The 16,680-nt window shown below is 46.1% G+C and overlaps 2 protein-coding genes across 3 annotated transcripts in view; one reads left to right on the forward strand and one right to left on the reverse strand.

Annotated features, from left to right (window-relative positions):
- Positions 1–1,049: 1,049 nt before the first annotated feature.
- Positions 1,050–10,576, reverse strand: LOC144113078 (uncharacterized). 2 transcript variants are annotated; one of them, XM_077645991.1, is made up of 3 exons: positions 10,465–10,576; positions 9,385–9,426; positions 1,050–4,646 (listed from the first exon to the last, which is right to left on the reverse strand). In XM_077645991.1, exons 2-3 carry the CDS (start codon positions 9,416–9,418, stop codon positions 4,054–4,056), a joined length of 627 nt encoding a protein of 208 aa, XP_077502117.1. In that variant the 5' UTR covers positions 9,419–9,426; positions 10,465–10,576; the 3' UTR covers positions 1,050–4,053. The 2 variants fall into 2 exon arrangements, with proteins under 2 accessions (XP_077502117.1, XP_077502116.1); XM_077645990.1 differs by lacking the exon at positions 10,465–10,576 and adding an exon at positions 9,864–10,050.
- Positions 10,577–13,423: 2,847 nt separating this feature from the next.
- The window catches only part of LOC144113079 (salivary anticoagulant protein P23-like), a 4,962-nt gene continuing 1,705 nt past the window's right edge, over positions 13,424–16,680 (forward strand). The window contains exons 1-2 of the mRNA XM_077645992.1: positions 13,424–13,445; positions 16,089–16,140. Coding sequence (XP_077502118.1) covers positions 16,107–16,140 — 34 coding nt within the window. The 5' untranslated portion in view covers positions 13,424–13,445; positions 16,089–16,106. The remainder of the gene's footprint in view (positions 13,446–16,088; positions 16,141–16,680) is intronic.

Genomic DNA, 16,680 nt, shown 5'->3' on the forward strand with positions numbered 1-16,680 from the left:
CTCAATCGCTGCACCACTGTGCCAGCAGTGGTATGAGGACTCCCCGCGATCTATATGAATGCGGTTGAGAGGGTCGTGACTTCATCAACACCACGTGATCAGCATTGGACCAATCATAGGGCATCACCAAATTAAAAAATATGACGACTCCCATAATTTGGAAGTTGGCTCATCCCCGAAAATTTTGCAAGTAGGACGCCTCCAAAAAAATGGATTAACGTGGATTAGTGTAGGTTAGTGGGTGGATTACGGAGGATTATAGGGTCGGATTAGTTTAATAGTATATGACAATCTAATGGAAGGCACTCGAACACTCTAGAAGGTGATGAGTCATGTATGCGACATAAGGTCAATGCCGGTTCCAACCGGAGGTTTGGCGGGAAAATCTCAGTAAGAACACAAGGCGCTCATTGCAGACACCATAGCAGGCGACCTAAATGATGTCGCATTTTCTTCTTTAAGAATGTGGTTAAGAAGGCCCCCAAGTTTCTTGCAGACATTAATAACTTTCCACGCTTCAGGTCCTGCACCAGGACCCTGCATGCATGTGCTGCGCTGCGCGAGGCAAGAGATATGATTTGTGCAATGTCCGATGCGCAACTGGACCTGCGGTTCTCCTTGGTAGCGCGATAGCTCTTCGATTGAGATCCTCGAACAATAACGTAGATTAAATCGCTCGGCAATCACGCGGTATGCATTGCCGCCAACTTCTGATGTGCCTCAGTGCCCATATCTGAACGCATCGCGCAGCGAACTTCCATGTTGCCTATCTGGATCCTAATGCTGACGTGCACTGAGGCGAGAGGATCTGATATATATCTTACATGGCGCTTGCTCCGCTTCCTGAAATACGATGAAAGAAAACGCCCGTCACAGTAGACGAAGTCAAGGCGCGCATAACACGAAGCTGCCAGCAACTATTTCACCTGGACTTACTATTGCTGCTGTCAGACACAAACAAAACCAGTGCGAGTGAGGCCTAACGCTCTCGTATATGCGTCCTTGCGCAAAGAATACGAGGACAAACGGGAGTACACATGCGACAGGTGTACAGTGTGCAACTTCCACTTGGTTTATTCCTCGGAAAACAGCCATATTAATACAATCTGGAGTCTTATCTCCGTTGGCCAGCAAAAATAATGAAACATGAAATAAGCTTTGAGGAATACAAAAAATCAGCACCAAAGTGGCACGTGCCTGACGCACACCAACAACCCCGCTGCTAGGGGCTATGCGAACCCCAGGAAGAACAGGATGAAGGGCAACTCTTACTCGAAGCGTAGGGACAGCAAATCATAGATTACTTTTAGCTAAAAGTTTATTCGAAAGGGCAAAAGGCGTTGCAGAAAAGCAGAGTCAAGAAAACGAATCACAATCCAAACGAATATTTTGATTCGGATTCGAAGATAGTTAAAATGTTAATGTAAACAAGTGGGACACTTCTTCCAGCCCATGGGCGAAAAAGTGAAGGCGATGGCTGTGGTTTATCATACGGGCTAGCGATAAAACAACGCCGATATCAAGCGTGGAAGAAAACCCCAAGGGAGGCGAGAAGAACAGCACGGCTTCCGCTACTTCTAAATGAAAGCTGCTTGTAGCCCGACGCGAGCAGAATTCAAACCAAAGTTAAGCTTACCATATGTGTAAAAAAGGGAAAAGAAGAAGCCTTTCCTTTGTGTTGGTCATGCCTGCCTGGTATCGTGTATTATTTTGCAGCATACGTCCCCGCACATTCCCCTCTACCTGACTGTTTCTCTCTTCTTTTTGCTTAGAGTACACCGAAGCACGAATATTTAAAGCTTACTATTTGCCACTTCTTGCATGCGAGTCTGTCACGACTTCTCAGGCATTGAGGCATGAATGTTTGGAGACTAAAAATAAACAGACTGTATGATCGGGTGATGCGGCTAGTCACTTTAGAAGGCGTTGTGAATTAATTCTCCTTTGAATAACTTACCAGAACATATACCTACACACACCCATTTTTACTATATCCCTACAATCATGCCTCGTTGGCCTGTAGGTGCTTGAATGAATGAATGAAAATAAATAAAGAAAAAGTAAGGAAAGAAGGAACAAAGGAACGAACTTAACTATGTAACTAACAAACTAACAAACTAATAAACAAACTAACAAACAAAATAACAAACTAACTAACAAGCAAACTAACAAACAAACAAACTAACCAACTAACTAACTCCGATCGAAGGATGATTATTCTCTTTGATGAATGTATCCCCTCGTAATGTGACGCAAGCAATGCGCTGCAGCGATGCCCCAGGTTGGACATGGCGGTTGGCAAAGGGAAGGCAAGCGATACATCGACGTTAGCAAACAAAGCCAATATGCAACAGCTCACATTTGAAGTTTCGTGCAATAGAATCGAGTGATGCTAAAGATTGTAAGCAAAAATAGACAGGGGAGAGAAAAAGTGAATAAATGAGAGGCCGGGGAACCATAACCAGAAATGAAGTCTGCCTATCTAACCAGCAAAGGTTGAACAGGGCTATGAGATTGAGATGCGAGGCAGCTACGCACGGACGTGTGCACATGCCAGGTTCTGCCTGAAGGCTAAAAACCACCCCTCAGCCCTGTCGATCTCGCACACTAGAGTACCAGTTTTGTGCATTTTGTGCACCAGGCATCTCTGACAACATAGTGGCCATAGACCTAAGGTCAAAAATTTCTATGTAAAGCAAGAATCAAGGTAGGATGAGTTAATAATAATAATAATAATTGGTTTTTGGGGAAAGGAAATGGCGCAGTATTTGTCTCATGTATCGTTGGACACCTGAACCGCGCCGTAAAGGAAGGGATATAGGAGGGAGTGAAAGAAGAGGTGCTGTAGTGGAGGGCTCCGGAATAATTCCGACCTCCTGAGGACCTTTAAAGTGCACTGACATCGCACAGCACACGGGTGCCTTAGCGTTTTGCCTCCTTAAAAACGCAGCAGCTGCGGTCGGGTTCGAACCCGGGCACTTCGGATCAGTAGCCGAGCGGCGTAACCACTGAGCCATCGCGGCGGGTCAAGTGTTAGTCCCTTTTCTGATAAAACAAGGTTCGGCGCATGGCTGGATCGCTGTCCCCGCAGCGTCGGCTTGTTACGTCGGATGAGTTACGAGTTACGTTTCTAAAAGCGACTCGCAGCGACGGGCAACAAGAAGGCCGAAGTCTTTCCCGGCTGTTTTCCTGCGGGAGAGCAGGTGGCAGCAGCATGCAAAGTACGTAGTCGGGAGATTATGCGTCTGTAACATCACGTTTCGCCCTATCAGTAGCATGCAACGTAGTGAAATCAATAGCGATGGGAGACTGAAAGCCCTAGCTTGCGATGAGCTATGCTGTATTCTCATCAGCTCGTATGACTCCCATCCGGTGCCATGAAAGTGTACGACGAGGGACTAAGAGCTTACATTATCACTTTAAGGTTTCCCATAACGTGCACCGAGATTTGCGCAGCGCTCTATTTCTTCATGCGACTGTTGCTTTAAGGGCTAAACTCAGCAGGTCTGGCTCACGCAGCCAGCGGCAGTCACTCAATCGTTTTTCATTAATCACAACGGGTATTTCCTAAATTTTGTCTCCAGATTATAGGGCATGTGCGCCATTTGTTCATTTAAACTACGAAGTTTTACGAGATAAAATTAAGAGTATAAAATTCTGCTCGGAAAATCTTGGCAATCAGCAAAAATGTTAAAAACGCCGTTTTGCATCTCTTAATTACGTTTATATGCTTAATTTTTTTTCGCTGAGCAACATACCCAGTAGTATTTCACTCAGAAAGGTTTTGCTATGTTTCGTATACCCAGTGCGACTATTGTACTATCCCCAATCCTACCTCTCACTGTACTGTTATCTCTTTTTAACCTTTAAGCACAGCTGTGCAAGTCCTAATTTGGATATTAAAATAGATGTATACGACCCGGAAATTTTCTCATCTCTGAATCGATGAATGCGAAGTACAGGCAGACTAATCATCCCATATTGTGAGCAGAGCATCATGTTGACGGTTTTATTAAAAATCTCCGCTTTTTTACGGCGCTTTTTCTGGCTCTCCTATCTTCCGTAAGGCAATGGGACGCCCATCACAGCCTGGGCCAGGTAGTCAACGTATTCCTTCTGGAGCTGCCTGTGGAGCGTGTCAGAGGCGGCGTAGCTGTAGCCGTTCTTCATGGCTCTGTTCTCCGTTAGTTTGCCGAGGTTGGTGTACGACAGCGACGGCTCGAGCTTGCTACGCAGCGTCAGCTTCACATCGGGGTAGCGGCGAGCCCCGACCTCGGCACGGAGCGAGACAAGGTGCGGGGGAAACGTGGCCGTCACGCCGATCACGTCGGGCCGGCCGCCCAGGTAGGACTGCTCTGAGGTGAACTGGACCACCAGAGCGTCCATACTGAGGCTGCACTGGACCACCACGCGTCCGGACGGCAGCGCCTTGGCCTCTGCGCAGTCCCCCGACCGGCGCACCTTGCTCAGTCCAGTCACTTGGACGTTTTTGAGGTTTGCGGTCCAGTCACTGCGGATGACGTTGCCAAGTTTTACGTAGCGGCCAAGAGCGTTCATTGGGTCCAGGTTTGGGAAAGTCTGCATTTTATCCCCCAGTACGGTGTCGACGAATTCGTTCACATCTTGCACGGTGGCGCCAAAGGCACCTGCGGGAGAAAACATCACTCGTTAGGTCTCTTTTTTTGTAGTCCAGTGTTAGGAGCCGTGCGTGGCAAAACGCCTCTACGTTCTCATGGTTACATAGTGCCTCAATTCAACCAGTTGCGGAGGTTAGGTGTGGGTCTTAAGCATGTGCATTGTGCTCCTTCAGTGGCCGGAGCCGTTGCATAGGCAATTCCTGCGAAGAAAGTGGCAACCGGAGATGTTTGTCTGAGGCCTCACTGGAGAGAGCGCTGCAATAGGTACGCTCCTGAGAACGCACTTCTGTCTGTAAACGCGATAACATTTATATGACCCATAACTCTCAAGAATGTTTGACCTTGGCCAAACAATAATTTGCGTGAAGAGCAGAGGAGATCGATGATTTCCTGTTTCATTTCTTTTTTTTCGTCGAGCCATGTCGAGTTCCTCTCCACCTGCCGCAAGTATTCATTCCATTCGCTGTCTCTCGCCCACCTCTCTTCTCTGCCTTTACCGGCGCTCACACGAAGGAAGCCAAAAGTCATCGAAACCAAACAAAGCATAGGGAAATGTTTCTATTTTACTTTCATTTGTGGTGTAGATGAATGAACATTAAATAGTGCAATTATTTTATGGTTGAAAGATAATTTATTAGAAAGCAGAAAACAACGATATGCAGCCGGTGGGATTCGAACCCACGACCTCCGAATTGGCGTGCGGTGCTCTACCAAATGAGCTATGGCGGCTGTCTAACCTTCTATTTTAGGCGTTAGCTTACCTTATCCGATCTTCTAACCGGCTTAGCTGGCTAGAGCCGCTTTTCCAGACTAGAGCCTGCGGTCGTGCTCGTATACTGTAAGAGCTCAGCACTCCTCATAGCAGCTCAAGAGGAGTGTGCAGGGCGGGGAGGGCGGAGGGAAGGAGCGGCGTGTGCCCAACTCACGTGAGCAGTAGCAGCAGAGGACACGACAATGGAGGCGTAAGTAGGCAGACGAGACTTGGATTGAGGGGGGGGGGGGGGGGGCGAGAATTTTTGGCCACGAGCTGTTTGCAAGAAGCGAGAATGCTATCAGAGAGAGCACTGAGTGACCCACGTGAACGACTGCGAAAACGTATAGAGAGAAAGAGTTAACTTTGTTGTTAACTCAAGTCTGAGTCACTTTTACTCTTCGTCAGACGAAGGGGAGGAGTCGCCCTCGTCGACCTATTGCACACTATCGGAGAAACAATGGAAGGCGGAACAAACACGGAATACCCATGCAAAATATGTCACGGACAAAGCAGTGGTGTGTCAGGTGGTGGACATGTAGACATTTACACATGCGTACTGCTCGCATACTGTCCACTTCTCTGCCCTAAGTCCTGTCCTAAGCCGCGGAATTAACCGTCTCTTCTCCAATATTTCGGACCAACTTTTTTTTGGTTTTATAGGGGTTTAAAGTCCCAAAGCGACTCAGGCTACGAGGGAGGCCGTAGTGAAGGGCTCCGGAAATTTCGACCACCTGGGGTTCTTTAATGTGCACTGACATCGCACAGTACACGGGTCTCTAGAATTTCGCCTCCATCGAAGTTCGACCGCCGCGGCCGGGATCGAATTCGCGTCTTTAGGGCCAGCAGCCGAGCGCCGTAACCACTCAGCCACCGCGGCGGCTATGTCGGACCAACGGGCCCAAAACTTCACCCTGGTGTGCCCGGGGGTTCGTGGTGCCATGTAAGCATGGAACTTGGCACGCGGCGAAGACAGGTACTGCTGGGATGACCCTTTGTACGAAGGGCAAAAGGGGCTACCAATCATATACCCCCCCCCCCCTTTTTTTCTCTCTCTCTTCTATTTTCTCCCGCCCATCCACAGTAAGCCTCTGGTTGGAGTCAGTGGCGCTTTTCTCTCCGCTTTCTCTAGCGCTTCCTTGAGCTGAGGTGCCGCTTTGTTAATTACGCAAAACTGGAGTCAACGGCTGTTCCATGGAAGTGTAAGACAATCGAGAATACTTTGCGTGTTACTCATTCGGGCTTCCTCCCCTGTTTGCAGCGCGCCCCCATGGGGTCCTGAGTCCTGCCCCAGTAACTATAACCATATGATTGATTGGATTTTTTTCTGCTGTAGGTGTCTGAAATGACCTGGGCAAACGTTTATCTTTGTCGCTTATGCACGCCATGTAGCAAAGACGTGCTCCACGCTAGTGCACCGGCATCAATGAAAGCTAGTGCATTGTGTGTGGCATCCACTGAAATAGCACACCGTTGCCGGCGGGGTATTACGTTGAATAACAAACTAGCAATTGGCTATTACTTGATTGAATTCTTACCACCTCATGTGAGTCAAAGTTGTGTGCGAAGAAGTTTGGAATCAACTAGAGAAAACATATAACGGTAAAGTTTAATCTGCGGCTTCTTTCACGCTCTGAATAAACCTAACGCCGAGGGATGATAGCAGCAGAGAGCCTTCGCTCGTGCGCGGATAAGGAGTGCAGTTTCGCAGTGTGGATCATCAGTGAAGAGCGACAGGCTCCGCTACACTGCGTAAAGGCTGGATCTGCCCTTAAAAATGCTCTCTTTCATTTCAACGTTTTCTTTCCCACTACAAAGATAACGTTCCAAGATAAGGGTTGAAATTATTGATCGAAGAAGTTGCACCGCTACGCCTTACTTTCAGTGCGGCGACTTAAGATATTGTCCTCATTAATGAGAAATGAAATTAAGGGCAGTACTACTGCCTTCTTAGGACGGCCACCAAAAAAAAATCGCGTTGGTGTCACCCGTGTACAGTGCACTACACTCTAAATAAAGCTGGACTACTGCTGCTGCACGAGCGTCATGAAAAAGCGAAACAGTAATGAAAACTTTGAAAAGCCTTAGCGGGTGGTGAAAAAGGCAAGGTAGCCAGCAAACAAAGGACTAAAAAAGGCCAAATAACCCACTTTTATGACTGCGTTTGGCTAACTAGCGTCAAGAATGAGCAGTGGCGTTGAATCTGAAAGGTACAGAGCGATGATGCGCAGCAGTACTGGTGACACGATCACCAGCTACTCCGTTCGAGGCATGCATGACCATGGTTCTTGCGTTCTATCACTGTCTTTAATGCAGCTGGAACAAGGGAGCGTGCTACACCTATGGACTTGTGCTGGCCTCCAGGCACTGCGTCCACGCTTGCAGGCGCGACTTGAACGCTATCAAATCCTTTATACAAGGTGCAACGTCCACGAATGTGCACGCAATAAAAGTGGGCTGCAATATGAAGAAACTCACCGCATGATTACGATAATCGGTAATGCCTTAATGCAGCGCAGCTGTCGTGGATGATATGAGCGTTTGAATGAAGAAGTTTCGTTGTTATTTACATATTTTTAATGCTACAACTCAAGCATTAAAGCAGCTTTCACAACTGGATCTTATCGACGTCAGCGTTGCGATTCTGCTTCTGGAGCTTTCACCAGTTGGATCGTGGCGGCGCCGGCAATGCGCTTCAGCGCGGGCGGCGCGTTCACGTTCACGATTACCGGGTATCGTAATCGTGCCCCGAGTTTCGTGGTACTCTTTGTCTGCTACCGGTACTTTGCGGGCCTTTCCTTATAGCTATCTTTATTTCCTACACAGACGCGCACAAAGCATCCGAGAGGTGCTACGAAGCGTTTGTTGGCGTCTTAAGACTGCGCTCCCAACCTAATGACAACGGCCTGCACGGCCTGCGCGCTCAGTGTGGTTTCTTGGTTGCGGGAAAAATCTACTCGTGGTCACGTGGTCACTGGTGAGCACGCGCCCTAGCCGAAGACTACAAAGGCAGCGCGAAGCACATGCGTGGGGTGGCCACGTGATTTGGCTACGCCATCACCTCCACCGACGCCGTTAAGCCTACAAAGGAGTCATTAACGACTGCGCTGTATAATCTTCATAGAACTGCTTCAAGCCAGGCATGCAGCATGAACTTGAAAGTCGTCTTTGAGGACACCTCTGTGTTTTATGGTAGGTCCAGCACAGTCGTCCACAAACCTGTCTAGTGCGCTCTAACGGCGTACTCTGTTGTGCATTTAGAGCAATCATCTTTTAAAGGCATGAGGAGTTAAGCACAATACATGGGAATGTGCATGCATGATACAGCCTTGTTTCGAGCCCTATTGCACTCGTAATTGACGCAAGCTTACACTCCCGTACGCCATTCGAGTGCTCTAGAGAGGCCTGCTCATGTACGACTGTGCGTCTCCTATGACTGTGTCTGTTTGTTTGCTTTTTTGTTGGAATGAGTGCGTTAATGTGCCTAAAATATGATAATCGTTTCACATAAAAACTTTTTACGACAGGAATGAGCCGAAAGGAATATAACTGAGACCTTGAAAGTACTGTTGAGTCACACTGCGGACATATGGGGACCCATGAAAAATTCCAAAATATGTCATTTCAGAAGGTGGGAATTCTTCCTGTGCAGTCCTGGCATGATCCTTTGAAAATTTTGGAAATTTAAAATTTCCCACATTGAGTAATACTTAACATCTGAAAGGAACATATTCGTAGAGTTCTCTCTCGCCAGAACAGGCACGTGTTCGCCGTGAAGTTCTGAGGCACCCTTAGAGCACGTGGAGTGGGACAGGTCACACCGCCTATGCTGCCTTAGCACTTTGGCATGTGCAAGTAATATAACGGCGCAGCGCTAATTAATCCGCGTTAAACAAGAGTGATTAAGCTTAGGAAAACCTGGAGGGCAACATGCGGGACCGAGAGGTTGGTAGGATCATGTCGCATCGTAAAGAGAGAGGAGCCAAACGCACGTACCCACGCAGAGTGCAGCAAATACAGCGAGTCGCATCGTTGAATCTGCGAAAAAAATAATAACAGGTTGCGAAAAACATGAACGTAACAGCACTTAATGACCGAGCAAAGAAAAAAAAACAGTTGTGAAGTGTGCAGAATAAGGGGGGGCAATGGAGTGTAGGAAAAAATATCCCCAGATAAAAGGTCCCTCGAGAAAGCGCCCTCTAGGAAAAAAAAAATGTCCCCGAGTGAAAAATTGCCCAAATAATGAATTCTTCCGGTATCCACTCGACAAATAATTGCGCTCTTTATTGGAGCTGTTCCTTGAATTTGAGAATAGATGTAAGCATGGAATATTTTGCACTACCAGATCACACCGCGGTCATGAAGTCTCCATTCCGAAAATAAATACAGCAGCGTGTAAATCAATACAAGAACAAGTATCCAACTTTTATCACTCTGCATACCTTTACACCACGTCTGCTAACCTGTACACTTACCTTGCAAGCGCACCTTGCAGGCACTGGCGCAAGCGCGGAGCTGCTTTCTCCAGGTGCAATGCATATAGGCTTTGAACTATCACCCCCTGAATATTGCATCAGGCTCGTGCGATAGCTCGATGATAGAGCACAGGACGTGCGCAGTGCTTGCGCCACACTATCATTATCTTATAAACACGATGCCCAGCAATAAACGCATTTAGCTTGTATCTAGTTTGTGTATCAAGATGTCCTTCTCATCTAGTGTTCTGTTGCAACCCTTCCCAGCATTCACCTAAAAACCACCGCCACACTTGCGTTGCGTTGACCATACCGTTGCGTTTACGGGTCTGTGATTCGTTCCAGTGTCAAGCAACTTAAATCCGCCGCATGGGGCAAAACCCCACTAGGGGCACCTCCCGCATGCGAGGCGGGCGCTCAAATCACTGCGGATTACGAGACGTTTGACGGCACCCATTTGGGTACATTTTTTCCTACTTCGCAAATGAGGACGTTTTTGCCGGGGACCTTTTTTTTTTCGAGGGCGTATCTTAGGGGGGCGTTTTTTTTTCCAGGGACTTTTTTTCCTGGAACCCGCGACAATGAGGGAGAAACGACTTACCTAAACAGCAGAAAGGACCAGGCACTGCGGCAGGAAGCTTGATACTATGAACTCCCGGACAACCATTTTATCGTATTGCTATCTCTGGAAGCGATATTTCAACACAAGCCATAACCATAGTTGGCTGCTCATTCCCATTGCGGAATGAATAGCCGCGATAAAAAGGGCCGTGATAGCTGCGAGAATGACGCCCTTCGAGGCTATTGTCACCGAATGAGTATACGTCACTCCATTGATCTGATTATCTTCTGTGGGGGAGAAAAAACTTCCCCTTCGACGTCGCCTCGATTGCCACTTCGACCTTTCATATTGCTTCTGCTCAGCTGAGTACACGAGCATTTAGAACGGCGGTGATAACCGCAAGCGGCTAGGGTCAAAGGGCAAGTGTCGACCGGTCCCCGCCTCGAAAACACTGCGATAGAACGGGATCCTCTACGTTCACAAGGACCTCGCTGCTTCTAGTAGAATACATGCATTAATTACACACAGATCGAATTTTCCTGTTAACAATATGGCGGGGATAAATGGAAATCACTTGCTTTGGGTTTCGGCACATTTACGAATTACGTATTCACCATGTTCGAAACTCGACACTCAGCCCAAGAGGATGACACGAGCGTATAGCTTAATTTTTTTTTATTTCGGATTTTTATTTTGCAGACACGCTTCAACTCACCCCGCAGTCTCTCATTGTATATTGAATTTCGCTACGATAGTGTGCCCAGGCATCACCGGTAACTATAGGAGAAATCTGTCGAGAAAGTGGTAGAAGTTTTAAAAAGTATCCTCACCAAAAATACTTCGCGGAAAATTACATCGCTGATTTTCATTTAAAGAACAATTTCAAATGCTCAAATTAGGTTAAGATAAAGAAAAGACACGCTCCTGCTCACGTGTCTTGATTTGGCTGGGGTCACGAAAACAGGACTGTCCTGTATATGCGCAAAGCCCTTCATTGTCGTGCAAAACCGACAGATCGCAGTAATTCCTTTCCACAGAAATGTTCTTATGTGGACTCTCATTCCCCCTTGACTCCGAGCATTCGGTGAGTGTTGCGGAGACGTGAAACTGCTTCTTGTTTTGGGAATGACAAACTCTGAGCTGCCTTACTCGGCTTCAGGTGTCTAGCTTCAGTCTAGTTGCAGTGTCTAGCTCTACCGCTTCCAATGAAAAGTGATGCCCTGGACACAGGCTGCGTTTTGCAACAGGCGAGCACCTTTTATTCCGGGCAAGCACCGCATTGAACATGCACTGCAAACGAACGCTCTGATTTCGGTAAATATTTTCTTAACGTAAGTTTGAAAATTCTGCAGGTTGTCATTAACAGACAAAGTGTGGGCGTTACGTAACTGCGAATATAAACAAGAATTTGTGAGAAATAAAAAATGTCCTGTGCTATCTAAATAACTGCCTCTTCGCTACTTCCTTTCGGTGGACTTCGGGTTTTGGAGTAAATTACCCCAGTAAAAACTTTATTCACGCTGCTTATTAAGTTCACCCTTTTAAAAACAAACATACCAGATTTGCTCCAGCATGTGAAACGATTATTCCAAACTAGTAGAAGAAGCGTGGGTAGACATATGCAAGTTCGCTTATTCATATTATGGCAACTTTTTTCTTGTTCCGGGCCACTGAAATTGGGCTAGTCGATTTGTATTCAGCTCGACCTGCAGCACGGCGCTCAACAATAGACCAACAGTTTTGTAGCTTTTCTTAAAATGCCGACTCCTCTAGAGACTAAAATCTCAAAACAACTCTCAAATTTCACAACGCATTAATCTAAAAAATAAACCACCAGAAAATCGAGCCCCTTTCCTTTTTGTTCAAGACTGACTCAGGTCCCTACCTGTTCCACAGAAAACGAAGGCGTCCATGTCGCCTGCGAGAGCGTAGTTCTCTTTTAATCAGTGTCCAGTATTGTTGGACTGCAGTATATTGAGTCGTAGTATCTGCTTGCACGTCCTCATCCTCAAAGGCCGTCCACCCTGTTAGGCGCCGCCTACCAGGGTTGATACCGTTTCTTAAACGTAAAACGATGACGCTGTTAAACCTGCGCCGCACAAAGAGAATTGTTGTTATCCCCACTTTAATACTGAACCCAGTGCGTTTATCTTCACAGAAGAAATTAAATGTAAAGTCACCGACACGTTTCTCATGCGCGGTTGCTTAGAAGACCAAAATGCTTTCTCCTCATCGATGAAGGCATGTCAGTAGCCGACGTCGCCTTCATAGAGGGCTGTCGCTGCCAGACCAGATGTGTAGCGACACCTGCGTTCAGAAAAAAAAGTGACAGAACAACTGCGATATTGCCGGCGGTCATCGTCGCGTGAATTCTCGGTACTCAAGCTGAAAGAACAGGACCGAAAACAGTCGCCATGGCGCCCAAAAGGTGAGTACTGACTTCAGGGGCACAAAAAGCCCCTCATCTCACTCACCTTGTCTGCTATATATATATATATATATATATATATATATATATATATATATATATATATATATATATATATATATATATATATATATATATATATATATATATATATATATATATATATATATATATATATATATATATATATATTCACAGCCGCAGTAGAGTGAAGAAATACTTTTATTCGTAAGAAACCATGGCAGCGTGAACTAATTTCCAGACTCTGTCCATAACGTTGCTCACATGCAATGTGTGCTGCCTTGCCACGGAAGTGATAGCATGTGTTCTCCTTGTATGCTTTTTTTACTCTAGCTCATCATTTCCACTTTCAGTTCCAATTGTTCGCTATCTCCAACAGAAGCTGATAAAGGCTTCGGGGAGATCGTTGGTCGTCTCTTGCACATGGGAAATAAACCTGCTGTCTGCCCATTCTCCACGTTGCCTTTTTTGTGCAAAACAAGGGACGTCACGTGTCAATATTATCTGCAGTCGCTATGTATATAAGACATCTGCTGAGAGCAGCCTACCATGAAGCTTCCTCAACAATAAGGTAAGCTCGCTCCGGTTCCTTGCGGTTTATAACTGAAGTGCTATTAATTTCGTCGGGCTTTTTGTTATATTGGCATAAGATGAGACCGATTTCGCATGAGTGTGCTATCCCGTAGAACGTATAAATTCCCTCTTTCTTTCGGTGGAAGCTTTTGAGGCAGTAGGCAAGGGCAGGTATCTCCAGTGTTAGGAAAAGGCCTCGCTAGGCGTAGTGGTGCGCAAATAACGCGACGTGAAAAACAATAGTCAACGTTATTTTATTATCTGGCTGAAGCGCCCTCCGCGCAAATCATGAAGCGACAAAATCTTATAGCAAGTTTTAGAACTAGTTAACGGGGATATGAGTTTTAATTGGTACACGCCAGACACGAGTAATATATGGCTTCTTGTACTGACGCATGGGTTAAAGCGTTGCATTCTATACTCTGCTGAATTATCGTTGGTAAAGCAACATGAACCGATATAGATTTATGTATGCACCTGTGCCGGATTGCAGTTTCCTCCAGTCAGAAAAAAAAAGCGCTATTTAATGCATGCTTCGTTTCATAATCGGCTACGCACTTGATTCACATCATGAGTCATTTGTGTAAAATTCTTAATTACATGTTTGTTATTTGATTTCGTGAGTTCCTTAGTGCACGATGTATAGCCTTGTACGCACAGTATCCTCAGAAATAAACCCCGAGTTCTTTGCGCCGAACTAACAAGGGGGAAGAGTTGCTTGTTTGTGATAGTCGGTATAATTGGCCTCGGAAAACAGCTTTTGTGCGCCGCCAATGTATGCCTCAGTCAATCAGAGAGAACCCGATTAGGAAATACTCCACAAATAATAGGGAGTTTTAGAATAGGGGGACCTATATATATCTCCATAACCGACAGGGTCCCCCTGTCCTAAAAGTCTTTAATGTGCCCTGCAGTGGTGTGTTCCTGCGGTAACAGGGCACGGAATAGGGAGGGCAGTATTTGCCGAAGTGAAACTCCACTGCCCTGTTACAGTGCCTGTGCTGCTGACTGACCCTCTGAAGGTAACACGACAGGCTGCAACTGACGGCACTTCAGTTCCCTTAAGGCGGGGGTCCCCCTCCGGCAGTGTGAATGATCCCCTTTATATAGGTTATGTGTGCGCCAGCATTTAGCGCGTTGTTTTGTTTAAAGAGCACAATATAGGCATCATTCGAAAAATAAATGTACACTCTGTCAATTGATGCACACCGTTATAGTGTACCTTCATTATCAACTCCACAAAAGGTGGTATTTCAGATGGCGAATTCGGTAGTTTCGTTGATATGACCTACTTGGAGAACTTTTCTCAAAAAAAAAAAAAAACTACTTCACTTAGGGCAGTTTCGTTTGGCCTACGTATTGAAGACAATTTTTTTTTTTAGTATCAAGCGGTCTCAGAATGTATGTCCGTAGAATTCTGTTTGATCGGTGGCCTTTTAAACGTAGAAAAATTTGTCTATTTTATGCACGAATATCTGCTAGGTATAGGAGTGCACAGCAGCAATGTCTTTATCATTTGAGGCGGACAACATAGTGGTGCAGTGCGCGAAGTTTTATCAACTTATCTTCATTAGTTCGTTTTAATTGTCATTCCAATACTGAAGAATTCTGATAGTAACTTAGTATTATGGGAATCTTCAACATTGGAAAGGCAGATACAAACGAAGTAATGAAGATAAGTTGATTAAACTTCGCGCACTGCACCACTATGTTGTCCACCCCAAATGGTAAAAACGTTGCTGCTGTGCACCCCTATGCCGAGCTGATATTCCTGCGCCAAAATAGACAAATTTTGCTACATTTAAAAGGCCACTGATCAAATACAATTCAACGAACCTACATTCTGCGACCATTTGATACTAAATGAACTTCTCTTCTATACGTGGCTAAACGAAACTCTCCTAAGCGAAGTAGTTTCTTCAGAAAAGTTCTCTGAGTAGGTCATATCAACGAAACTACCGAATTCGTCAACTGCAATACCACCTCTTGTGCAGTTGATAACGCAGCTACACTACAGCGGTGTACAGCAACTGACAGAGTGTACTTTAAGATTTCGAATGATGCCTACACTGTGAAGTTTGGACAAGAACAACGCGCAGAATGCTGACGCGAACATAGCCTAAGATGGAGCATTCGCTCATTCGCACTTTCGCATACCGCAAAGAAAAGAACATTAGTCATGCCGGCGAGCCCAAGATTCAAACACGGTTGGATCACAAACTTTGCGGCACCCCACAGTTTTACGCTTTCGGGACCTCAGTGATTGCGGCTCTCTTATGCTTTGATTATTAGCCAGAGCTGTGAATGTAGCATCCTTGTCAAATAATGATGCCAACGTATACCTAATGAACGCTCATGAAGACTGCTTGGAGCGTTTCGTTAACGTTCGGGAAACTGTGGTCAGCAGCGTGACTCCTCAACTCCATGAAAAGAAGTTCTAAGTTTACACACTGTTCTATCCGCTGAATTTTGCCTGAAGCTTGTTCTTTTCTGTTTCCACACGAAAACTGGCACGCATCACGCTGCTGCAGTGGACGGGAAAGAAAATGCCGTGGTGCATCCACGAAGCCGTTTGACAATATTCATGTATTCCACGCTCCAGGCGGTTACAGCGACTTATTATGTTTTCTTTCTTCCTTAGGCACATTAATAAAAAGGAATGCTTCCAGCCGTCCTGGTCACCCTTTTCGTCGGTAAGTTTATCTCCAAACGCAATTAGAAATCGTAACTTCAGTTTGCTCAGCATAGAGACGATGGGCGAGGACGTATACAGTATACGACACAGCTGTCTATCCTAAGCGCATTCAAGTTGACGATACAATACCAGCTAGCGCCGTTTCTCACATTCCTAATCAGTAATCTTTCCGAACACCGACCCCTCCAGGGGAGGAAGGAGGTCCCAGTGACTATAGTTTCAGTTCCTGCGAGCCTTTGCGTCGGTAGGGAACCGCGCCTGCGCGCCAGCATTGGCGTGGACAATAATACCAGATGATCGCGACACAAAAGGTGCGGCAGTTGTTACCCGCGATCTTGTGTTCCAACTATTATGTCAGAAAGTTAATTGAACACACCTCAATAACCATTTTGCAGAGCTAGCTGTTAAAGAGGGGGTTCTGGGCCTCCGCGTAGTGGCAGTAGTAATATAGTAGTATTAGTAGTAGTCGACATCATGACCATCCAGCGTCCGCGATCACGTAATCACATGGCCGATGCTTCGTGCCTCGCTCTAACTT

Source organism: Amblyomma americanum, chromosome 1, assembly GCF_052857255.1.
Source record: "Amblyomma americanum isolate KBUSLIRL-KWMA chromosome 1, ASM5285725v1, whole genome shotgun sequence".
NCBI lineage: Eukaryota > Metazoa > Arthropoda > Arachnida > Ixodida > Ixodidae > Amblyomma > Amblyomma americanum.